This window comes from Mauremys reevesii, linkage group 10 (assembly GCF_016161935.1).
Source record: "Mauremys reevesii isolate NIE-2019 linkage group 10, ASM1616193v1, whole genome shotgun sequence".
NCBI lineage: Eukaryota > Metazoa > Chordata > Testudines > Geoemydidae > Mauremys > Mauremys reevesii.
In genome coordinates this window covers 72486249-72512223 of record NC_052632.1, presented here as the reverse complement: position 1 = coordinate 72512223, position 25975 = coordinate 72486249, and the positions used below count along the sequence as shown (strand labels likewise).

At 37.9% G+C, this 25975-nt stretch overlaps 1 protein-coding gene across 25 annotated transcripts in view; it reads right to left on the bottom strand.

Moving 5' to 3' along the window:
- SUN1 (Sad1 and UNC84 domain containing 1) overlaps nucleotides 1-25975 on the bottom strand; it is a 59407-nt gene that overhangs the window by 17870 nt on the left and 15562 nt on the right. For 5 of the 25 annotated variants that reach the window (XR_005585759.1, XM_039492824.1, XM_039492823.1 and 2 more), the window contains 14 exons: nucleotides 24613-24709; nucleotides 17360-17554; nucleotides 15365-15555; nucleotides 12359-12388; nucleotides 12075-12269; nucleotides 9075-9197; nucleotides 7962-8021; nucleotides 7389-7472; nucleotides 6935-7045; nucleotides 5268-5366; nucleotides 4445-4538; nucleotides 3076-3134; nucleotides 1669-1814; nucleotides 1300-1536 (listed from right to left, as the gene is read on the bottom strand). Coding sequence is in view for 24 of the 25 variants with exons in the window: in XM_039492824.1 (XP_039348758.1) it covers nucleotides 1300-1536; nucleotides 1669-1814; nucleotides 3076-3134; nucleotides 4445-4538; nucleotides 5268-5366; nucleotides 6935-7045; nucleotides 7389-7472; nucleotides 7962-8021; nucleotides 9075-9197; nucleotides 12075-12269; nucleotides 12359-12388; nucleotides 15365-15555; nucleotides 17360-17554; nucleotides 24613-24689 (1701 nt within the window). In the remaining variant the exon portion in view is untranslated. Of the gene's footprint in view, nucleotides 1-1299; nucleotides 1537-1668; nucleotides 1815-3075; nucleotides 3135-4444; nucleotides 4539-5267; nucleotides 5367-6934; nucleotides 7046-7388; nucleotides 7482-7961; nucleotides 8022-9074; nucleotides 9198-12074; nucleotides 12270-12358; nucleotides 12389-15364; nucleotides 15556-17359; nucleotides 17555-21460; nucleotides 21552-24612; nucleotides 24710-25975 lie in introns of those variants that run through there. The other 20 variants (XM_039492833.1, XM_039492831.1, XM_039492834.1 and 17 more) reach the window with 18 other exon arrangements.

The following is a 25975-nucleotide window of genomic DNA, read 5'->3' as shown; positions in this document are numbered from 1 at the left end:
ACACAGTTTGTCAGATTAAGATTTGAACTTTTATGTAGGCTATTACTTAGTAGCCTATCCAACTTGTTTCCTGTAACGTTTCTGGTTTTGTACTGAAAATTAACTGACATGAAACATTAGATGAGATTTTTCTAAAGATTTAGGACAGTGATTCTCAACCCGTGGTTCACTTGCAGCCCAATCAGCACACAGCTGCGACCTACGTGACAGCCTCACAGCCATACAGGTTTTTTTTTTTTAAATCACCTCTATCTATACATATCACCCCCACATAACACAGAGAGCATATGTAGCCCACAATGGTAAATGGGTTGAGAACCACCGATTTAGGAGCTCAAATCCCACTGAAAGTCAATTAAATTAATGTTCCTAAATAACTTAGGCATTATAGGAAATTCAATCCATCATCTTCTAATGTTAGCAGAGGGTCAGAGTGGAAGACCGAGTTGAAGGAAAGAAGTTTTAGTAATAGGCTATAATAAATACTGTCCCTAGCAACAAAAGGTTTATATACAGGAATGAAAAGTACAAAACATGTTTACAAATACAGCCTACTCTAAGCATTTGACTTTTCATAAGTGACAAACCCTTTCATACAATTGTGGCCTTCTTTCTTATTTCCAGTGCCATAATTTTACACTTATGTTAGGATTATTATTTTTGTTACAAAAGTTAGGTAGTGCAAGTTAAACAGAGCTCTGTCTCTTCCCCCTTCCTCACATCCTAAAGACATCCAGTATCTGTTTTAGTGCCTCTTGCCTAAAGAGCAAGATTCAGGAGTTGCTGAAATCCTTAGGTCTGGTACATGGCAGGTCCTCATGTTGGGCTACCATCCACAGCCTTTTGTTGGTTAAAAAAGAAAAGCTGGAAGTTAGTTTCAAACGCTTCAAGGATTGGGAGGTGAGTACTCCCTGTTTTAGGAATGATTTTTTCAAGCATCAACTCAAATAAGTGCATTGATTGCAAGCGGGTATACATTAGACTGGAGAAGGGAATAGCTGAAAATGCAAATATTCTGATTTACAACCCAACACAAGAAGTATGTTAACTTTTAATTAAAGTTGCTAGACTACTGCACTGACGTAGGCCTTAAGAAAGGAAATAAGCAGTTAAGTAATTTCACACTCCAGCTACACTCAAATTCCCATTCTCAGCTTCAACTACTTCTATTAATTCTAACAGGCTCTTAAATACAAAGTAAAAAAAAAATCTTACATATCATTTGGATGATAAATGCACACTAGGGTTAGTACACTAATCAATATAAGAAACCATCAGAAACATGCATTTTATCTTTACCGTTGAATGTGCCATTTCCTCAGATTGCATTTCCTTAAAATGTTGGCCCATTACATTTTTTATTAGTATCAACATCTCACTTTTGTCATTCATCTGGGAAACCTGATCCTGAAGCTTCTCAAGCTGTAGCATCACTTTGCCATATTCTTCATCATTGTGATGACATCTGTCAGACATGAGGGCCATTTGCTTTTCCAGTTCACTCATACGACTAGAATCAAATAACTGTATGGTACCCTAAAATGTGAAGATTTATATATAAAAGAAGTAAGTAATCCCATTTACTCCCCCATTATTCTTGAATTACAGGTCAGCTATTGGAAAAATCCAGTAGCCAAGAGTTAAGAAGATGCCTTTTAAGTATTTTACCTCTGGAGGCTGGACATAGTGAGAAGAATCAGGATGCGGTTTAAGAATCTGCACAGGCTCATCTATTCTTTGTGTTTGACGTATGCTTGTCCAACTGAATGCAGGCAGTAATGAAAGGAAGCCTTCAAAGCCCCAGTACCATATACCTTAGGCAAGAAGATCAAAGACAAACAAAAACAAAAATTGTTTTTAATAAGAGGTGCAATCTCGGATTTTATGATCGTTTGGATTAATACTTTAAAGCAGTTACTTCAGGACAGAGGCTGTGTTACGTGTTTGGAAAGTGCACTTCACATTGTGGGCACTACCAAAGTCTAAACAAAACTAGATTTAAAACACACCACCAACTATGTTTAAGGGCATTAAGGTTGCAAACTAAGCACTCAAAGGTTAGGAAATGCCAGAGTTAAGGTTGCTTGTGCAACCTGAATTCAGGCTTCTTAGGTGTATGCATTATGATACAATCCTTACATGATCACATACTTTCCCATGGCTCATTCAGTGCACAAGATACATTGCACTCACTGAATGGCGCACTTCAATATTTCTTTTTTATCCTCATTGCTTTATGTGTGACCCTATATCTTACTTGTTGCACACCATCCAAATCCTGCACTGAATACAGAATTACTAATTTCCTTGTGAGTTTTTCTATGGTGTTTTCATGGTAGTATCTTGATGCACTTATCTTCACAATACCCATGGAGGTTAGACAGTATTATCCCATCACTAAAGCAATCCCTCTGGCACCATACAAGTCTCTGCTCCAAAGAATTGAGACACTAGAGCGTCTCAACAAAAGAGCTACAAGATTTTTAACGTAGCGAGGAGCAATTTTCCTTAGCCTCGTTCTCAGAAATGACTGAACCATTTTAGGTGACACTTAATAAAAAAATTCACCTGTGGGTAGACATCCGGCATGGGATGTTTAAGTTATGATGTTTAAGTTAGAGTTACAACAACCAAAAAGAGTGTTTTATAATGGAAAACGTTGGGCCACTGTAACTACTGTAACTGTAGACTATAAGCACTGCCAATAATAATGAAATTAACAAATCATCAAAGGTAATCTACGTGAAGTGTCTTAATGGGCTCATTCCAGTTCCTGGTCATCAACTGGTTGTCCTGTAGTCCCCTTCAGAGGTGGTCTACGTATTGGAGTACAGAAACTGACTTGCCTTCTCATAACAAGGGATATTCTTTCCATGTCAGAAGGGAAGCACACTAGCAGGGCAGTGTTGGGGAATGCCTGAATTGCTGCTCTCAGCAAACAGACCTTCAGTCTCCTGTGCTATTAGCTGGACATCTTTCATAAACATCAAGTTCACCTAAAAATGCTAGTCTGGTACGTTTGTAATAACTATTCACCAGCCTGCACTAGCAGCAATATACAAACACTTCACATACCTAGCAAAAACAGCAGTGGGATGAGAAACAGTAACAACTTGTAAATCTTTGGAAGGCATCTAGAAACAGAGAAGTAAATTTAACTTTTAATTAGACATAGAATGGGTCTATCATTTTTAACTGTGTTCTATAATTGGTCGAGGCATTAGCATGAAATAAACCTAAACATGAGGTTCAATTTTAAACATTTAGAGCTCAATTCTGAGGACTGTATCACAAGAAATGCTGATATTTTATGAAGTCAGCAATAGTATCTTGCTCATAGTTACATTTTTTCCCCAAGAACATGCTCGGAAAAACAAAAAACCTTATATTTAACCGAGTGATACTGAATTTTGTTTTGTACCGAAATATTGAACCCGACATGACCATATCTATATAGCATCTTAGAATGAGAGAGTCAGGCTTACAAAGCTGTACCCATTAACAAACATATTTCGGTATGTGGGTTTCTATTTTCTTCATTGTAAATACATATTTATGTCCACAGGTGTTAGTGGAATGGACGTTACTCATGCACAGGAAAAAGCAGACTCCAACTCACAAAGTATAATAGACAGCATACAAGTATAAATAATGGTACCTCATGACAAAGGTTAGTTCAGTTTACATTACAGTGAAGTGTCTTCATATTGTTTAGAATTCAACAGCATATGGAAATACACTGTCCTATTCACATCTTAGATTGATCTAGCTTAAGTTTTGGCTACATAGAAATACCATGCTTTTTTCTGTAGTGCATATTACACACAGACTATGCATCTGAAAAGTACTGAAGTATACTTCATTGATAAAATTCATTATGCTTATTCCTTAATGTGTTAAGGTGGACAACAGACCTGTGTAACTGGTCTAACAGTTTTTACTATTTGCTATGTAGCTGTTTAATTGCTTCACCCTGTACCTCTCATTTAAAATGAAAATACATGCTCTGTACAGAAAGATGTGCAGCAACTTTGATTTATAAAGGCATATTACAGATACTGACAAACCACAAGTACTCCTGTTCTTTTTGTGGATACAGACTAACATGGCTGCTACTCTGAAACCTGACATATATGTGTTTTCCCCTATTAGAATATTAATGAATATTGTCAGATCACCTTTTTGCTGAAGTGTGTATGATTCTAAAGCTACAAATAGAGTATTTCCTCAGCAATTCTCTTTCTAAATAGTAAAGATTTTCCTCTCCTTCCTGTTTTCACACACACACAGGCTGTTTGCTTTCTCCTTTTGTCAGACATTATACCTTGTATTCTTCAACTAGGATAATTTCACCCATTTTAATCACAACTGTTACAGACTTGTTAGATTTGTGCTGTAACTTAGGGAAGAAAATTCTGTTTAAAAAAAAAATGAATTCACAAACCTTGTAAGAAGAAACACATTGAACAAAGAAATCAGAGTAACAAGTTGATACCATCCAGTTCCAAGCCACCAGAATACCCCAGAAGCTGCCTTCCCTATAAGAGAAAGGACGTATTTGATGAACTAAAAATGTAATTGTTACAGAATATACTAAGGGAAACCAAGCAGAAGCACATGCAAATATGGCAATGTTTTGTGCAATGAACAGATTGTTGGGGTGGATGGATATAGGTGAAAGGAAACACATGCAACTTGTTTTCATCTAAATTTATATCACAGCTATATACTGCAATGCAATATCAACTACGCAGCACAAAAAACAGCCATGCAAGAAAATGAAATTTGTTTAGGAAAGCAATAACTAACTTTCATGAGGTTAGAACACAATACCCCTTCAGCTATGTTTAATTGTGTTTTGCACTTGGATAACCCCTTTCAACTAAAGGTCTCTATGAGCTTCAAAAAGGCATTATATTAATTTTGATTGTAGGGATACCGTGGCACTACAAGATTAAACAAGTTTCCTAAAGCCATGGGGAGTTAATGGGAGAATCAAACAGAGCCCAGTTTTCCTCATTCCCCCGTTGTCTGCTCTAACCATTAGACATGTTGCCTTTCATATGAAGCAGCCTTGTTAATCGCCCACTGAATTTGTGAACACAGATATATCGTCACTAAATAGTTTAGCCTTTACAAACAGTAAAGTACCATCCAAAGCACAGTTGAGTCAGCAACAGCGAGGCAATCACATAGTGTAGACTCCTAGTTTGCCAGCAGAGGCAGATAACATGCAAAAGTACAAAAACAGAGATCAAGATAGTAACCTGGAGAAACAATGGCCAGCCAAAGTAGTGATAACATCTTCTGAGACATAAACCATCCTGTTGCTCCCACTGTTCGCAACATTTGTAGCACAAAGTAACCTGGTGTATAACAAATGAACTATATATGTGTAATGTATATACAGACAACCTGACCCATTGTTTGCAATAAAAGCAGAGCAGAGATTCTTTAGCTTCTGAAGTTATGAGAATTACATACAGTGTAATTTTAGTGCATATCCTCCAGTAGTTTGTAAACTTTTTCAACCATTACACACAAAATGAGTATTACTGCTAATAAGAAAATATGGACATAACTGGCGCTAACACCATTAAAAGGAAAAAGACAATATGCTAGCACACAGACGGTTCAACTTCCAGATTTTATCATCTGGGTAATTAAAATACCATCTTTTCAGAATATAAAGAGCCTACGTTTTGTGGCACAATATTCTGTCAGAAAAATGTCCCGAATAATACTCTTCAACCATCCACTGTTTAGTATAACACAAGTGCATGCTTTAGTCAGGCAACCCTTTCAAAGTTTCTTGGTTTTGTCTTCAAGTATGCACTGCAAGTTTCTGGTATCTGAGTTGGCAAGATAAATGTGGGCATAGAAAAAGGAACATTTAAAACCTCAAGAACCAAGTCTTCAAAATCATTATTTAAAAAATATTGACCATAATATCCTCACTAACAAGAGGCAATATTGAGAAGCATAAGAAGAAGAAAAGTATATGCCTTAGTGAAAGTAAATTACAAGTAATGAGGTAAATGATTGTTCATTTTTATAATTAAATCCAGATATGTGTTTTATGGTATGACAGTGTCAGTTGGTTTTTCAAAGGCCTGACCCAAAGCCCACTGAAGTCAATAGAAAGATTAATGGCCTTTGCATCCGACACTAGGTGTAGATTTGTTGTTGCTGTTCTATTTCTATAGATACGTTTAGGGGAATTCTAAACTTTAGATTAGCAGAGATATGATGGTCAGTCTCCGAGGGGCACCAAACGTTACAGCCCAGTATTTTATAAAACCAGTTAGGTGACTGAAGAAATGTCTCACACTATTCTTCTTTGCTGCATGAAAACAGATTGACAGCAAATAGCTCTAAAGAATCTTGATGCCTGTGCCTATTCAAGCATTGGTAGACCCATTTCATAGGATAGATAGTATACTAACTACATGACAGTCCTGCAATAACTGGCTACCACAAAATAAAAACAGGGTATAAAATAAAATACCCTGTATAGTGTATCTTAATGTCCCTTTTCTCTTTAAATCCTGTTTTCCATCCTTCCAGAAGTATACACTTACTTAAGATATAGCTTTAAAAAAAACACTTTTGCTTTGTATTTTAAAGTATTAAATACACATCACGTGGTAATAAATACTATAACTTCCTTTCATAGCAATTGTGCCATATGTAAACAGACTATTATATTTGCCAAGCTCCTTCCTAACCTAGTGAGTCTAATATTGTAGCAAGTAACACAAGGAGTAGAAGAGAGATGCCATGTAACTATTCTTCCAGAACATTTTTACAGTTAATTCAGCCTAATCTACTTTGAAAATGACAGTTAAATTAAACACAAAGCAGTATGAGTGATTAACATTTGTGAGGTTGTGACGTAAAATAAAAGCAAAATGAAAAAAAGGTGCACGTCAACCTGCATAAGAAAAGGTGTGCCAAATGGTCCTTGCTACCCTTTTAGACCTTGAGGATTGCATGTGGACTGTTGTGTATGTTTCAAGATGTTTCTTCCCCTTACAGTCATCACCTGTTGGTTACGGTAACAATCAATTAATGGTGACAAGTTAACCAATAAAGCTACTAACAAGACAGACATGTTCCAGTTATGTCACAGTATCATTTTCCAAAACCAAGAACTAAGGTAGGTAAGAAAGATTAACAAGACAAAATTCCACAGATATTTTCTCCTATAGAAAATGTTGCAGCAATAGACTTGTGTATTAATATTTAGTGTCTAAATTAAAAACACAAAACTACTGTTCAGGTATACAACAACTTCTATAGAGTTTTTTCATATAATCTAGATATCATTGTGACATCCAGGACTCCAACCCAAAGCTAAAAGACAAAAATACCCCAACCATACTTACACAATGATTCCCCATTTATACCAAGATGGCCATCCTCTTTGAGAAAGTCTTTTACATTCATACTTCCACAGTAATTCGAGTGAGCTGCAATACATGCAGAAAGAGGGTATAGAATTTAACTCTCTGGAGTCCAAAACTTCAGATAGCTAGCTTAACAAGCAAACTGACCTGATTTATTTAGTTATAAAGCCAAGCCACCTACAGGAGACCTTAAAGAGGTATTTGATGTGTAAAGTGACTTGCAAAGGGCACACATCTGTGCATTCTTTGCAACTTTATGATGACTAAAGGATGCCTCCCTACCTTGTGGGTCAAACCTTTTTCCTTCTTGTTTTTTGCCTTACAAATATTAACTAAGTCTAGTCTATTCTTTCTTGGTTTCGCTGCCGTCTTCTTAGAAGTTGATTGGGTACTTTCCCCCTAACTGAAGGCTGCATCCAAAACAGTGCAACTGTTAAACACCTATTTAACTCACATACTGCCCCCCCACACACAATTATTTAGGGAAGCAGTTTTTAATTGAATGCTTAATTTTGAGTTCTACTTGCTTGGTACCTGGGAAGTCAAACTTACCAGTTCTCCGTTTGTCTGTAGCACCTTCCAGGAAAGCTTGATTAGATAAGATCTGAATTTCTAATGCAAAAATCTCAAATTCAGATCTAGTAGTCTACAATTTTTCGTGGAACACCCTATTGGCAATGAAGAATTAGTTCAAGCTTCACCAGGTAGCCACTGAAACATGGATTACGTGAGGATGCAACAGGAGGAGCAGCTATTTTTAATCAGTGAAAACTGCTTTACATCTATTTAGTTCAAATACTCTACTCAAAATACCAACATTGTTGAACACCCCCATCCTTTCAGTTGCAGACCAAGTGCTACCCACTTCCCTGGTTTTAGTGGAGGATCCAGGAGAGACCAGACATTCCCGATATCAGAAAGGCAGAAAAAGCATTACTGAACGAGTGAGAAGAAGATGAGGAATCCCTTTCCGCTGAGCATGAAGGGTACAGTTATTTTCTGTCAACTTTAACATAATCATTAGAAGATTTAACTCTGAAGGTATAACTACACAGCAACTTGACACCCACGTCTGGCCCATGCCAGCCAGCCAACTTGGGCTTGTGGGACTATTTCATTGCTGTGTAGACTTCTGGGCTTGGGCTGGAGCCTGGTCCCTCCCACCTCACAGAGAGCCCGAGTTGGCTGGCATGGGCCTGATACCAGTGTCTAGTTGCTATGTTGACATACCCTGAGGGACAGGCAACAAGCACCAAATGACCGAAGTTATCCCAAACAAACAGCAGAACAGCCTGCAGAGAAAGTGTTAATGAGGAGACTTAACCTTGCAGAAATAAAACAAACAGATTTAGGAACATGAAGCTCAAGTCTAGAGGAAGCAAGAAAACTGCATTTCGAAAACACCAAAAAAAAAATTACGGTTTGGCAGTGTCAGAAACAGAAAAACCACAGTTACCATATACCTGTATATGAACACTTCCAAAGGAAAAAAAAGGTGCAAAGACAGTAAGTGAGCATAAGAGAAACCAGCCAAATTACTATGGAAGACACCATGGTGCAGCAGGTGAAATGGATGAAAAGCCACACAAGAAAAAAGCACAGGGCTTTTTATTGAGGTAGTGGCTTTGGAGGAGACAAAGGAAGGGAAGACCACTAAAAAGGTACCTTTAAATTCACAACCCAGGTTCAGCAAAACCATTTGAAATAGTTGCACTAACAGTGATGCAAAAGATGTTGCAGTATATTTGATCAATCGTAGAATCTTATTCATGTAGAAAGGGGTGTTTCCTATTAAAAAAAGTGTGAATACAAAATTATTTCCCTACACAATTTCATTTATAAACTACTTGCATTTCCATCTGTTGATATCAAGCTAGAAATGGCTAAAAATTTTACTTATCCAGGGATACAAAATTTGTGGACGTAGCAACTATGAGTGGTGCTGTCTTGACAAGCCTTACTGCTGAACTTCCCCATTTATCTATGGCGAAGTATACCTAAAGCAGGGGTCAGCAGCGGTGTGCCGAGTCTTCATGTATACACTCTAATTTAAGGCTTCACGTGCCGGTAACGCATTTGAACGTTTTTTAGAAGGTCTCTCTACAAGTCTATATATAACCAAACTACTGTTATATGTAAAGTGAACAAGGTTTTCAAAATGTTTCAGAAGCTTTATTTAAAATTAAATTAAAATGCAGATCTTATTAGTTTAGTGTGATCCTTGCCCTTGCTTTTCCTTGCTGAGTTTTCTAATGTCTGGTGGCACGTATTTAGATACTTTAAGCTGCACACAGGCTTCTGAGCTATAAGTTGATAACCGGCTGGCAGGAGGTCAGCGGCTAGAACCCCAGATCGGCAGCTGAGGTGAGGAACCTGTGTGGAAACCCCAGAGCGGCGGCGGGCTGAGCAGCTCAGCTGGCCACTGGTCTGGGGTTTCGGCTGCCGGCTCCTGCCAACTGGGGTCTCAGCCCGCTCCCAGCCTGGGAGTTCCTTCCCCCAGGCCAGCAGCGGGTGCTGAGTGGGGCTGTGGTGTGTGTGTGTGTGGGGGGGGCTGGCAAGGGGCCAGCAGCGGGAATCCCAGAGCGGCAGCAGGCTCAGCTGCTCAGCCCGCCGCCGCTCTGGGGTTTCCACCACCGGCTCCTTGCCCGCTGGGGTCTCAGCCTGCTGCCAGCCTGGGGTTCCTTTCCCCAGGCCAGCAGCGGGTGCTGAGTGGGACCCCGGCTGGCAAGGGGCCAGCAGTGGGAACCCCAGAGCGGCGGCGGGCTGAGCGGCTCAGCCCACCCCGCGTGCCATCAAAAATTGGCTCGAGTGCCACTTTTGGCACGTGTGCCGTAGGTTGCCGACCCCTGACCTAAAGCAACAACAGTGAAAGTTCCCAGAATGCTGGCATGCCTAAACCATGGTCTGGAGTGACTGTTTTCCCAGGGCAAAGCTCAAGATACAAGCCTTTCCTGGTTAAATGGGATTGAAAACTTGGAAGACAGCTAATGACTTTTGCCAACATTTAAATTGTAATTAATTCCTTATCTTCAGAACTCAGGATTTCTCCATGCTGAACCCATGAACAGTTAGCATCTCAAAATCCCAACCTAGAACAAAAAGGGGCTTAAGTTGAATTCTTGTTGAAAGAGGGGCAGGGAGGAAGAGAGCGTGTTTTCTCCTCCTCCCCCTTCATACTTCCAAGTGGAAGGAAGCCACTCAAGGCAGTTACTACTAGACTTTTTCCTCTGTATCTTCTCCTCCACTTTGGAACACACACACAAAAAATAATTAGCACAATCATCCCTGTATTCCTGCTTTCTTAAAAGCTTTGGTATTTTGTAGCAAACCAGCATTTGACTATCTTTGTTTCAACTGCTGAAGTATCCTCACAAATGGGGACTCTCAAGATTCTCCTGAGAGAGTTTTGTGTAGAAGAGAGATAGTATTAAAAAAGAAAGATTTCTAGACTCCAATGTCCCATTTAAATACTGAAAGTTTATTAAACCTATGTAAGATTGGGGTCCTATTGTACAAACATAGGACAAGAGGCAGTACTTATCCCACGGAGCTTAAAATCTAAATAATTCCCTTGCAATCTCCTGAGTTTCCTTAAGAGAGAGAGTCAAGAAACTGACTTCTTACTATTCAGGATATGCTACAATGAGGGTCACACCTTAGCCCAGAAGGGACAGCAACTGAAACAACCCACACTTATGAAAGTGACGGCAACTAAAGAGCATGCCTTCTTCCTAAACTGATCTTCGAGGAGATTACCAACAACCAAAGAATACAGATGAGGCGTTGGGATGGTAAAGGATGTCAAACTTTCTGCTTTCCAAAGGAAGGCACTTAACAAGAGCAATATCCAAAGGGAGTAGATTAGCCTGGAAAAGCAGAACTCCATATAGGCAGTGAACAGCCATACTTAAGAAAAAGTTCCAGAAATTGTACACTGAGAGGAAAAGCTGCTGAAGCCACAGCCTTTCCATTCTGGGTCCTTCCTCAAAAACAATTAGAGCCTTGTTAGCTCTAAGGACTAAGAAGAGGGCCTAACTCACAGAACACAATAAAAATCAGAGAGTTTATAGAAGGAAAGAGAAAACAATAGAAGGGATTTATTTTTTTTTAGAAAGATCTTTCTATAGAGCAGATATTTACAAACAACAACTTGCTGATTATGTTTGGTTGTTTTTGTTTGTTTAACTCTTTTGATCGCCTATTACTGGTGAGTTATAATGGAAAAGTGAGTTTTAAAGCGGAATTTGAGTAACAAAATGGTAACCTGACCCTCATTGTTATAATGAAGTGTAAAGGAAAAATCATCTACTGCCAAGAACCAATACTATCTACAACACCATGTTATGAGCCTAATCAATTTGAATGTATGAACTATTTTCTGCCAGATTCCGTATCATTTTATTTTGATGTGGCACATTTATATTCCTGTAACTGTGGGAAATTCATAGTCAGCTTTTGGTGCACAGCAGACATCAACTCCATAAAGTGTAGCTTGATACAAACAAAAATTGGTATGCTAATTGGTATTTAGAATTCAATTAGGCTTGATAAATTCAGCAGGGAAAAAAAAAATCTTTATACCCTCCAAATACATGTAGCTTTATACATCAAACAACAAGACATTTACAATACCACAAAAAAACAAAAGGAAGAAAAATCACTTACTAGATTTATATTTTTGGCTTCTATCCCTAGAGTAAATTCTTGAAGATGGCATGTGAGAAGCAGAGTACGCTGTGAGGACCTCTTTCCGTTCAGAAAGCATACTGCAGTCACTGCAAGTATAGCCATTGATCATGGTAGTCTGTGTTTCAGCTGTTGCTATATCACCATTTCCCTGAATCACTGTTGTGTCCCCACCTGATGTATCAAAAAAGAACCATTAATCCATTCATTGCAACCTATTAATGGGGTGGGTGAGGGGAAGGGAGCTGAAGGAGTGCAGTTACCTTTAAGATCGCATTCATCATCATCAAGCCCTAAAAAACAGAGGATTTTCCTGCTGAGTACAATTACATGGAAGTCTCCAGATTGCAAACTAATATAGCTAAATTGTACTCAAAACAAAAATTTCTGTTATTTCTAGAACCCACAAAGGAGAAGCATTTTAAGATTAGAATATTACATTTATTCATTAACTGTTGTGGGGGACTTCAATACATACAGATATTTTTGAGGTGACAATTTACAGTTACATTATCTTTGAAGAGGAAGGTTGTGGTCAGAAGAAAATTGAAGCACCAATATACGTCATTTCTCAGCTCCTGTGTGATTACTGAGAAGGCTAGATAATTGGAAACATATGCTGTTTCTGTTGCTTAGTAACCATTTTTTACTACAACCACAGTTCAATACATAAACTGGAAGACCTAGCTAAACCAGCCATTGTCAAATTTAGCACACAATATTAGACTAAAGTTACAGTACAATTTCTTCCAATTCACTCAGAAACAAGCAACCTGTAACTGGACAGCATTGTAAAGTCCCACTATTCCCAGCCCTGTTTTCCCTGTTTCTTCTCAGGAAGATGAAGAGTGGAAGGGTAAATAATCCTGGCTGGAAAGCTAGTCTCTTGTTTTTTCTTTTTGGGGAAATTTAAGGTGTCAGTAACTTGAAACCTCAAGAGTAACTGAAGTCTAGTTTATTTACACACAAATTTGTACAGTAAGCTGCATTTCCACAGATTAAACTTAAATAAGATGTTGGTATTGTGAAATTGGTTAACAATGTCAATGATTGTATATTTGTGATAGACTGATAGCCTCTTGTATTTAGCAGATTCCTAATTTATTTATTTTTTAAAAAGGTCTTTACAAGGATATCTGCATTTCAGCTACCCTCACCCGCCAAGAAAGGAGGAAGTAAAGGGCATGTCTTCACTAGCAACATGAAAGCGCTGCCGTGGCAGTGCTTTAATGTGGCGGTGTAGTCCCAGCACCAGTGGTGGGGGAGAGCTCTCGCAGCGCTATAAAAAAACCCCACCTGCACGAGGTGAATAGCTACAAGTGCTGGGAGCACGGCTACCAACATTGGTTCACTGTCTACACTGGCACTTTACAACGCTGAAACTTGCAGTGCTTCAGAGGGTGGCGGATTTCCACACCCCGAGCAAGAAAGTTGCAGTGCTGTAAAGTGCCAGTGTATACAAGCCCAAAGACTGAATTTCCTTTGGATCATCAAAGCCGTTCCTAGATATGAGGAACCGCTGCAGCAGATAGGAGCTCCCTTCTCTCATCCCTCCCCAGAGCTACTGCATACAGCTTCTATGGTATATCCCATACATGTAACAAACAAACACAGACCCAGTAATCTAACCTGGATCTCTACTGAGGCACAAAGTATCACCTGGAACACCAGCCTAGCAATAGCCAGATCAACCAGGTTCTTGTCCATAGTATGTCATTTTGAGGAAAAAGCTTTCCCTAGAAGGACCCAAAGAGGTATTACACCACTACTAATAGAGCCCCTTTCTTATAGGCAGAGCAGGACCAACATCTTCAACAACAATGCTGCTCTTTTTCTGCCCAGTCTGGCACTCCGTATTCCAGACTAAATGGGATTTTTGCATGAGCAAGGAGTAGAGAATCAGACCTTTGTTCAGAAAGGATTACCATCTCCAAGTATTCTGAGCAGTCAGAGACTGAAGCCTTATCTCTACTTAAACATTTTAACAGCATAGATATGTCAGAAGTGTGGTATAATGGCAAGAGTTCTTTTGCTGGTATAAGCTGCATCTCCACTAGAAAGGGTTGCTGGACTAGCAAATCTTTTCTAGTGTAGTCAAGGCCTTAGGAATATGGATTTCTCTCTGTTCCAGAGTCACTAAATTGCTCCAAGCTCATCTTTCATGACTAATAAATGCACTTTCCAGATAATCGGTCTAAACTTTCTGGTCGAAGCAACATAAGTGAATGCTTTTCTATACTCCCTTTCCAGTTACTACCTTTCCACTCATCACTTCAATCTACTCTTGATGTTAAAGTGACAAAGCTGCATCTTAGTTAGATATTAGAAATCATTCTACAGTTCTTGCAATCTGGAAGGCGTGTCTCCCTTTTTAGGCAGCTCGATGTATACTGATTTACACCAGCCTTTTCTCTTCTCTCTCTACCTTCAATTTCTCATACAACTGATAACTTTTAAGAAGTGATTAATTGCAGGTTCATGATGCACACATAAGTACTCTGTGGTTTGTTTGATCACAATTTATATAAAACCTCTTTTTAAAATCTGCATTTAGTGTACTGTTGCCAGGAAAACATGTTAGTGTCCCAAATGCAACTGTGTCTAGGCTTGAAACAAAAACCTATTAATTACAAAACCATAAAAGAAGTGTCTGTCGAAAGGTGGTGTAGTGTGAATCACATAATCCAAATATTGAACTAGCCACACAGGTGCCTAGTCTCCGTAATCTTTACTATCCATCCACTGGAAATTTCATTGTATTTAAAAAAATCTACAACTTCACTAACCTATGAACACACATACAATCTCTTCCTGCTTCTCTGTTGTGACTGAACACATTTCACACATGCTTATTTGTTCATGATAAAAGTCACATGTTGTAACTTATCTTTTTAACTAAACTTATCTAGGATTTTTCTTTATGATGCTTTCAGTATGAAACTGCACCTGAGCTTCAGAAATGACAATAGTAGAAGAACATTAAATTCATACAGAGCATCTTTCCTACGTTGAGGCACTACATTTTAGTTGGCATATCAGTCTCACTGTGCAGCAATAATATGTTAAACATTTTATTCAAAGGTAATGTGTCCTTTGCCAAAACTGTAGTAAGACATTAAGTGGTGACCTTTAGACAAACATGGCAATAAGTACATTGCTATCAATGTTCTTTAGGCAAGGAAGCTTCTACAAAAAAAGAACCTCAAAATAGCTTTCACATCACAGGCTGGCACAAATATTCAAATGTGTAGTAGCACTGTATTACTGACCCCAAAAATGGTCAACTTCTGTTTGCTCCTGAATCAAAGATTCATCCAATACAGTAGATACTACAGATGTATCACTGGCATGGCTGTTGAAACTACTTTGGCTAAAAATAGAAGAGCTGGATACATTTTTTCTTGGAGTATTTTTCACAGTGACAGACTGCTTGCTCATACTTTTGCGCTGCTTTGCTGTTCTAAAGAAAAAAAGGCAAAACATGAAGAGAAGCCATAACATTAAACACAAAAGAACATACTCAAAAGGTAGTTATCAATGGTTTGTGCCAAACTGGGAGGGTGCATCAGTGGGATCCAGCAAGGGTCAGTCCTGGGACTGGTGCTACTCAATATTTTCATTAATGACTTGGATAATGGAATGGAAAGTATGCTTATAAAATTTCAGATGACACTGAGTTGGGAGGGGTTGCAAGCACTTTGAAGGACAGAATTAGAATTCAAAATGACCTTGACAACTTGGAGAATTGGTTGATAACCAAAGCTACATACAAGATGAACACATGGTTTGTCTCCCCTTGCTCTCAGCATATATCCCACTGCAAACATTTCAGGCATTTTACTCTAGACTACATATTGAATTGTATACTTAAATTTTTGTATACCAGAGTTTGGCATGTCTAGGGGGTTAGACTACATGACCCTTGCACTCCCTTCTAGCCCTATGATTCATATACCCAAATGTTATATGTTAGAATATCAGATGAGTAACTATCAGTGTTCAGAGTAGCAGCCGTGTTAATCTGTATCCGCAAAAAGAACAGGAGTACTTGTGGCACCTTAGAGACTAACAAATTTATTTGAGCATAAGCTTTTGTGGGCTACAGCCCCACTTCATCGGATGCATGTAGTGGAAAATACAGTAGGAAGATAGATATATCACACATATACATACACACACAATTTTTTATATACACACACACACACACCATGAAACAATGGATGTTACCATACACACTATAAGGAGAGTGATCAGTTAAGGTGAGCTATTATCAGCAGGAGAGAAAAAGAACGGCTTGTAGTGCTAATGAAAATGGCCCATTTCCAGCAATTGACAAAGAGATGTAAGAAACTGGGGGTCGGGGGGGGGGGGAAATAAGCATGGGGAAATAGTTTTACTTTGTGTAATGGCCCATCCACAGTGTACAGTTTTATTTAAGGGCTCTAGTGAGTTCTTATGAAGAACAGCCAGCTTTGTATGTTTTGTCATCTGAATTTTCATGATTTAGGCCGCAATCCTGGAAAGACTGATTTCCCTGTTACTTGCAGTGTGTAAAGTTGTCTCATTGACTTCAGTGGGACTAACCTTACACAGGTGAGTGAGTAGTCCCATTGACATCAAGGGGACTACTTGCAATGCAGACAGTTGAACAAGTGAAAAAGTTTTAGAGTTAGGATCATAAATTTGCTTCTATTACAGTCACTCTCTCATTTAGGAGATATTTAATTTCACAATCAAAATTGTGACCTAAAATGTTTAAACAGAACAAAAAATGTTTGTTTCACTGGCAAAAAAAAGTTAAAAGGCAAGTATTCTGAAGACTATATTTTAAAAAAATTAATAAAATAAGACCACTGGCACGACTGAGTTGGTGCAAAGCTGGCCACAGAGTTCACATCTCAGCAAAATGCAACAAAGCTGAAATTTAGACCTCATTCTACTGTTGAAAATTGTTTAATACCAAGGAGGAGAGGAAACCATCTTTTTCCTTTCACCTGTTTTTTCTGTCCAAGATTAAGACAAAATTCCTTTTGCACAAGACTGAGAAACATGCAATCTAAGTTCTTTAGTTATAGTTTATTTCAATTTTTACTACAGTAAGAAATTGAAGAGAGTTTCTTTCGCATTGCCACATTCCAACATTAAGTCTGAGTTCTGGATCAGCCACAAATTATTTGTGTGAAACATGATTAAATGGGCAAACCTAGAATCTGCCAATAGGTAACTTTGCATTATATATATTTTAAAAAAAAAAGTCTGCTTACCTGGATGATTGATCTGACAAAGACATGTTTCCAATATAGGAATTGCTATGAATGTTGTCATTTTGGGCATCATCTGTTGCATTATATCCTGCAGTGACCAAGCGTAAACTGCGTCTTGACATTCTTGGAGAATCAAACACTGGATCCAATTTGTGTTCAGTCTCAAAATCCAGAGCAGTTGAAGAATAACTTGAACTAAAATAAAAATAAAGCTGTACACTAACAGTTTTTAAGATATATTTCAATGTATCAGAATTCCCGCCCCTAAAGAAAGTCTATGTTTTGTATAGATTCAACTTATCCCCACTATGGTCCTGATTCTGCCCAGAGAACTACACAAGCAGTTCCCAGCATCCACACAGAACCCTACTGATTTCAGCAAAGGTCAGTGTGGGTGTAGGGGGTCTACGTAAGCAGTTCTCACTGCAGGATCAGGGACTAGGAAACACTGTTAAACATCCAACAAAAGTTACTAGCAAAATAATTGCATACTTCTGCACGTACGATTGAGATAAGCAGATTCACATATATCAACAAGCAAATAAAAACAGCACTTCACAGGGAACCCCTCTAATGGTATCAAAATACTCTCACAGCCTAAGAATAATTAAGTTCAGAATTTTCTAAATCATTACTGGGGAAGTATTCTCTGAACTAAAGCTGAAGCAAGTACTCTATTCCAAGTGGGTTGATTTGTGTCATGCTTAGGTTCAACCCAAGAGGTGATTTTTCTCCCTTGACTGTTAAAATTCATCATGAAATTTGAGTTAAGACACAGTGGAAAAATATTTACACATTCCAATTATAAGCCAAGGCTGCAAACATTTTGGCCCAACTCAAATAATTGCTGATATCTAAACAGTCGTATGCTTGGCAAATTTATAATTCTAAACTATTTGTAAGAAATGAGGACTTAGGCTGAACATTTGTATAGGCACATATATCCAGAGTTGCACCAGTTTCACCAAATTGTTTTTTAAACCAATTTAGTTAACAGGTGCAAAAGGCTGAGACAGTTCTTAGTTGGTTTAGTTTAAGTAATTAAAAACAGGTTTAAGCTAAACTTAAATAAGAGTGTCCTTTTGCACCTGTTTAACTAACTGGCTTATTTCAAATGGTGTAAGTTTTACATGCAGAGAGGCTCTGAATTGTTTCCTCAAAACTATACTCTTAGCATTGAAGCAGACTGAAATAATTCACAAACAGAATTCTATATCTGATGATTCTCTTACACAAATGGACACACAGAGATAACTATAACTGGAGAAGCATGCTCTAGGCAGTTTTGAGTCTCGAGACTAGCTGGGGAAAAAAGTGAGTAACAGTATACCCTACTCTAAAACAGGAGACAGATTTGGTGCAAAGCACATAAGATTTGTATTTATACAAGGAAATTTTCATTATTCAGACTCAAAGAGAATAGATAGCTATAAAATGTCTTGGAGTAAGAAACCAGGTTCTAATGCCACTAGATGTTGGAGAAACTATGACTGTATGCATGCAATACAGATGTCTGGCAGTTAAAATTTTCTGGGTATTTCTTTATTGCAAGATCAAACTGTTACAGGGGAACGTTCCACTGAAATCTAATCTCTACTGGGCCACTGGCCAGATACAAAGCTGATTCCAGAAAAAGAGAACAGTGGCAAATTACCTCAGACCTGGTGTATACTTAAAACTTCGGTCCACCAAGCTACATCAGTCAGGGGTGTGAAAAATTCACACCCCTGAGAGATATGGTTAAGCCAACCTAAGCCGTGGTGTAGACACCAGCACGTCAATGGCCTCTCCCCTTCTGTTGCTGTGTCTACACTACAGTGCATAGTCTATTTCTGGTATCAGAGGGGTAGCCGTGTTAGTCTGGATCTGTAAAAGCAACAAAGAATCCTGTGGCACCTTATAGACTAACAGACGTTCTGCAGCATGAGCTTTCGTGGGTGAATACCCACTTCTTCAGATGCAAGTCTATTTCTGAGCAGTTCAATGAGATACATCAGAAATGGTCAGTTTCTCTGCAACTGCTCAGAACACTGCAGGTAGCAACAAGCATGAGGCTACTTACACCTATTGTTCTACCTTATACTCTTGAAACCAAATGGTTTGCTCAGTTTATTTACAGTGTCTTATCCAGATGCCACTGCACATAATACAATAAATAAATACAAATTTAAATTGACAACTCAAAAAAAAAAAGTTAAACACACAAGTTACAAGATAAACTCTTTCCTAATGTCAGTAAACACCGTTAAAATCACCCTAAAATATACAAAAATAAGAATAATATACTCCTATTTCATTTACATCAGAAGTAGCCCCTCTTTCGTATACATTTTTCTTATTTTTATGGCTGACCAGGCAAATGCCTTTCAAGAGACAATACAACCTTCATCTACTGCAGTTACTTTTCTGTATAAACAAATCAAGAGCAGAATCTGTAATGATTCTGGACATCTGAATCCAGGTGTAAAACAGAAGCCCGAGCTCATCTCAAGAAAACACATCATGCAGTTTATTTGCACACACTCGTATTGCAGCAGATACTTAGATCAGACACCTAACATCAAAATTTCCCCTCTGAATTTCATTATAGCAGAGCAGAAGATGCTTGTGAGAGATAAGATTTGGACCCCAGTGTTTAATTTACATTCTTCCTTGTCAAAATTTGTGATACTTAAAGGACTTTCAAAAGTAATTAAAGTTAGTTGAACATAAGCTACACAAAGACATCTAAAGAGGGAAGAAAAGTTACCTAGGAAACAAACTATTTCCTGTTACTCATTCCTTCATCGTGGAAGATTAGAAAGATCTCAATAGTTTATTATTAATTTGAGGACTTCCCTGAACAAATGTTTCTTGTGATTTGATTTGCTATTTGCACTTGCCACTATGCATCTGTTTTTACTCATCTTCAGCCAGTGATAATACAGATACCTAATTCACATGAAGAACACAAAAGTACACAGAACAAACGACAGCTGTAACTAGCTTTAGTTTGTTTTCATTAGCAAACACTTGTACTTATTTCAGATCTTAATATCATGGGATTGTTTTGTACAGATTCAATGTTAAGGTCTGAATTCACACTAAGTAAATAATCTCAAACTTCATGGAGTCATTAAAAAAAAACCACCACTTGCACTTTGGCTCTACTCTAGTATTAAGAGAGCTACTACACTTCTTAAACAAACCAAAGTCATCTTTGACTTCAGTGACAAATGAACAATACCTCAAAGTCTAGTCTCCAGATACAACTTCTGTATTTTGGAGGAGGGTTTATTTTTCTTGTTAGGGAGACCACTGAAAGCTTTCCTTACATATGATAGAACAACTTATGGTGTTCAAGTTATTTTTCATAGAATGTATATCATTGCTTGAAAAATTTGCTAGGTATCTACTGCCTAAAGAAATAAATCTAGTAGCAAGAAGCTATGAATGCTAGATTATACTTGGGTGTGATGGAATTCAAAGAAGACATTGCAGCCTCTTGCCCCTATATATGCTTTCTCAGCTGCTCATAGATTTCCCCACTATTACATAGGTAGTCTTACCTTTGCACTTCCCCCACTCCTCCCATCCTTTATGATAGCTTTTAAATCTATTTAAAAAGATTCCAGGAATGCCAGTGTCATTCTGAAGGCTACTATGTCTGTACTGTCAGTGTGAAGAGATGGAGCAGCAGCAAGCAGGGTCAAAAGCTTTTTCTGTTCAGGATATCACCAGGCTGAATCATTACAGGGTTTTGAGGTCTGTTACCATTCCATTTTTAAGTTCTCAGACATTTTCAGCCTCCCTCACCTCCATTATGAATTACACCCTGTGACAACATGGGCTTTCATCTATTAGTGGTGGCATAAAATTACTAATCTCAATGGAGTTAACTACCACGTTACACTGATTTAAGCAGAATCAGAAATTGGTCTACTGAGTTTACCATAAATTTAGCTGTGTGTACAGAGCAGTGCACGTGAGCCATTTTTCAAGTGTTCTTTGGGATAGTTTCTTATTTTATAGAAGTCGCAATAAACTAGATAAAGCAGCTCCAGTCCACTAACAATAGGTTGGAGAACAACTCCAGTGGATACAAGTGAACTAAGGACTAACCATATACTTCTGAGTTTCCAAGCAAGTAGATTACCAGCACATCACTGCTCATCTTCTTCTGGTTAGGACATGCATCAGCATGGATAAACACCTGTAGTGACAAGTTTGCCCTGGAACAGTTACTCCCTTGCCCTATTCCAGACAACATAAGCAGACTATTCTCAATCAATGTACTGCTTCTAATTATTCATATTTTTAGGTTCGTGCTAATTTGCTGAAGTATGGATTGAATGTATTTGGATTAATCTTTTAGCTCAGTGAGTACAAGATTCCTGTCTACAGGTCAGACATGCATGCATTTTATTTATTCTCAAGACCCAGGGAAAAATCTACTTTAAACCAAAACCTTTCACTACCATTTGTACCATTTTCCATATGAAACGCACCTGAACTGTCAGAACCACAAGTCCTTTGAGAAACAAATGGGGCTAAATTTAGAGGTCAGTCTAACTAAAGTCTGTAAATTGCACATTAACAAGGGGGTGAGAATCTGAGGTTCAATTTACATGCTGGGAAGGCTGAAAGGTATAAGACACGTCACTCTAAATGTTCCTTTGATTGTGGCTCAAGATATAGACTACTAATTAGTACTTCACCATTTTCTCAGTACAGGTGCAAACATTTAGGATTATGTAGTAATTCCTGTTAGTATTAATGGAGGCTCCCATTAATAAATCATAACTGAGGCTATTGATAGATTTGTAGTATCTGGATTTTCCCTACTTTTTATTGAACATTACTGTCTGTTTTCAACTTGCACAGAATATACAAATCAACTCCTCTGCCTCAGTTTTCCCCAGGAGTGAAATGAGTCTGCTACAAAAGCTACCTTTCTGAGGTAGTTTAGTCTTTGTAAAGCACCTTGAGACCATTAAACGAGGGAAGGGGGAGGGAGAGGCATAAAAAAAATCTAAGCAACATGAATACAAATACCCTGTAAAATAAACTAAAGCTAAAAATTAACACTCATAAGGAAGCAGTTTTGCGCACCGTCCCTTCTGTAGGGTTTTCCAAATATCACTTAACCCAAGGATGGCAGACTTGTGCGAAGAAATCTTTATATACTATAAAAAGACCTCAGCATGCAAAGACTGAGATGGTGAAGTCCTGCTCAATCAACGTACCTTGAAGTGGCTAATAGGCTTTGAAGTTTATACTCAGGACCTTGAATGCAGAACGCAGTATGCCAACTTCCCCTCCTATTTTAATGTTTCAAGTGTTGCCAAAGCTTCAGATGGTATTTTATTATAAATTACAATAGAGCATTTGCAGATACTTTCCTGTGATAGAATCTTATTTCAGAGCCTGTATTATGAAAGTTGCTATATCTTAAACCAAAGCTGCCTGATGCCTCCAAGGATAGATTAATTGCCAAACTTCAGCTTATCAGCCTTTATCCCTCCCTCAGCCAGTTTACCTACAATATGTAACGTGACTGAAAGCAGCCAAGTGGGATGCTGTGCAGCCACAACAAGTTTCACTTGCCCCCTTATCCCCTCCAAAGACAGAGCTAATCTCATCCGCACAAGATTTTCACCTATATAGAAAAAGCAAAATGCCCAATTTACCTTTAGCATCTCATTACCCGCTCATATTCAAAGTTGCCCTACCACTCCTTTCATCAGGGCCTGATCAATCTTGTGATCCTTCCTCAAGCAAGACTCCCCATCTATTTCACTGGGAGTCTTGCTGGAGTAAGGACCATAAATCAGGACCCGTCGTGGGGGAGGGAGAGGTCATCAAACACCTCCAAAAGGTAAAAAAGGTCATGACTAAAAGCTTATCAAGCCACTGAGTTTTTCTTTAGGAGAAAAAAATTCAATTACTGCTTCTCTGCCAAGACACTTGGGCCTGTATAACGTAAACTTAAAACCAGTCTCAGTTTCCTGGAATAACACCAAGAGCTACTTATTCCCCCTCATCCCAGTTACAATTCTATTTTCAAAAGAAGCTGGCTATATGGAGAGGATACAAAGGTATAAAAAGACTTTTGGTTTAAGGTGATTATTAAGAATACAGTATCTCAAATCAGGAGGAAAGTGAAATGAGATTCTAATTTCATGCATGTATTTTTCAATATAACTAGAAAATGTATACGATGAAAGAATTGTTTTTAAGTAAATTCTTTCAATAATAAGTCTGCTGACTCTTCATTCATTATGTGAATTTCCCAGTGCCCCCCCACCAAGTTTTAAAATCCCCATCCCACCCCCGAAAGTGATAATCCTGCTGTTTATAATGCAAGTGTAAAGATATCCTCCACTAACTTTCATTACGTAAAAATATTTCTTGATAGGAAAAAAGATATGCAACTTTACTACAGGTTTAAGACTGATATCTCCTTCCATCCCCTTTATATATCCTTCAGATACTTTCCTGAACTTAGAAAGCAGATCTACTTAAACTGAATCTTGAATATTTATCTAAAAAGGTGGGGGTTTGATTAGGAAGATTCAAGTTTCTCCTTTCAGTTGGATGATATGGAGCAGAAACTCTGCCACCAAAGTAACTCTGGTAATGTGAAGTGATTTAGCTAATGAAAAATGGACTATATAGTGGTCAGATTAATATCCCTACCAACAACTAGCTCACCAAATTCAGAGTTATAGCTACAGTAATAGTCTTGCCAAGATTTAATGGAACAGTTTACTTTGGGTGGAATTTCACACTCAGTCATCTACTGGAGTCAGCAACAATTGCACATTATAACTAACAGGAGAATTTGGCCTTAAGTATTTGTTTTGTGAGTGACATGCTTATCCTAATAAGGTTTACAAATAAGTTATTCTGATTAACTATAATGAAGCCATACAAACAGAGATCCATGTATGAATTTTTTAAAGACTTTATAAACAAAACAACAATGGTATCTAGGTGCAGGGTTAGGCCAATGTATTCATAGAAATAATGAGTCATTATCTTAGTCACCGTCCTGTTGGTCCAGAACCTACAATTTTCCAAATTAATGTGTACAATTTATCTCCAGAGAGGAAACAAGATTAGACATTGGTATCTATAACATACCCTTTAAAATAAATCAATCAATCTATGATTATTTAAAAAGTAATTACTTACCATGACAGCCAAGGCTTCTAGGATTAACAGCATTTTGGAGTGTTTATAATTTATCCAGAAGAAATAAAAATTCTCACCTGAGTGCATATGTATAGCCAGTGTTCTCTGGCACACATTGGGGTGGGGTGTACATGTGTAGACGTGAAAAATCCATGGTGATTGTTTCAAATCATACTGCAAAAAGGTGAAAATAAAGTGATGCAATGGTTTAAAAGTATTTAAATTCAAGGTAAGAGAGCCCTTGCTTTGTTCAGCCTGTGTTACGGAATGTTGCAAATACTGCAGTAGAAAAAATGTTCTGACATCAAAGAACTGCATTCCAACATACAAAGTTGACTTTTTTTTTTTTTTAAACTTTACTGCTGTTGCTAGATATCCTTATCAAAGCTGCATGAACCTAATCGGTTTCCTCTTGAGGACAGTCTTCCTTCTGAGTAGACCTAGATAGTCTATTTTTTGGTATTTACTGAGTTCTGTGGAACGCCATCATAAAATATGTCAAGCTGCTATCACTCTAATTATACCACACCACTTTCCAATATGCTACACTATTAAAAAAAAGATTTTACAATACCTGAAGTAATACCTTTAAAATATCCTCAGTAGCTCAATGACCAGCCCTCCAATTACACACTATTTCCTAAGTGCTTTTTATTAGATGCTTTGCTGCCTAATCCTATTGTAAGTTAAATATTTTATATACAGGAAAATTGTTTTCTTAAAGTCTTTTGAATATCATTCACTGAAGAGTGGAGAGTATTTCTGAGTTCACTTTCTTAAAAAAAAAAACGAATAAAATGAGAGGCAGTTCAGTATTTTGTAATTGGTGCTAATCTCCTGAATAAAAACACTCATGTACACACCCAAGCAGACGAGCCAACAGCAATCTGAGTCACACAGCTAGTGTTAGGCACATTTTCCTGAGCTTCTTTCAGTTCAGGTTTTTGAAGGGACTACTTTTAAAGATCTGATTCAAATCTCAAATCTGTATGTGTCTTGAAGTAAGAGAAGGGAAATAATGTTTTGATTCATGCTAAATACCAAAACACTAAGTAAATAAGGCATCCAGGAAGATTTGATGTTATAACACGAAGAGATCTGTAGAGCAGAACAAATAACTATGGGCGTGGGGGAAGAAAGATGATGCAAGCCATGCTTTATAAGGATAAAACCTGATGCAAAAAAAAAAAAAAAAGGAGAAAGACTCCCTAGCAAGACCAAATAGATTCTATTTTTGGATTATGTTGGGCAACTGTTACAGCAATGGTGCTATTCATGTCAATATAGTTAAGTCTGCCAAAATGTCCATTACAATGCCCTATTTTTGAGAATTGCCAAACTTGCCATAATTTATCTGTGGACCAAAAAAATGAATATAAGTTATAACATTATTCTCTTGCTTATGACAATAATTTTAAGATAAACTTTTGCTCTCCTTCA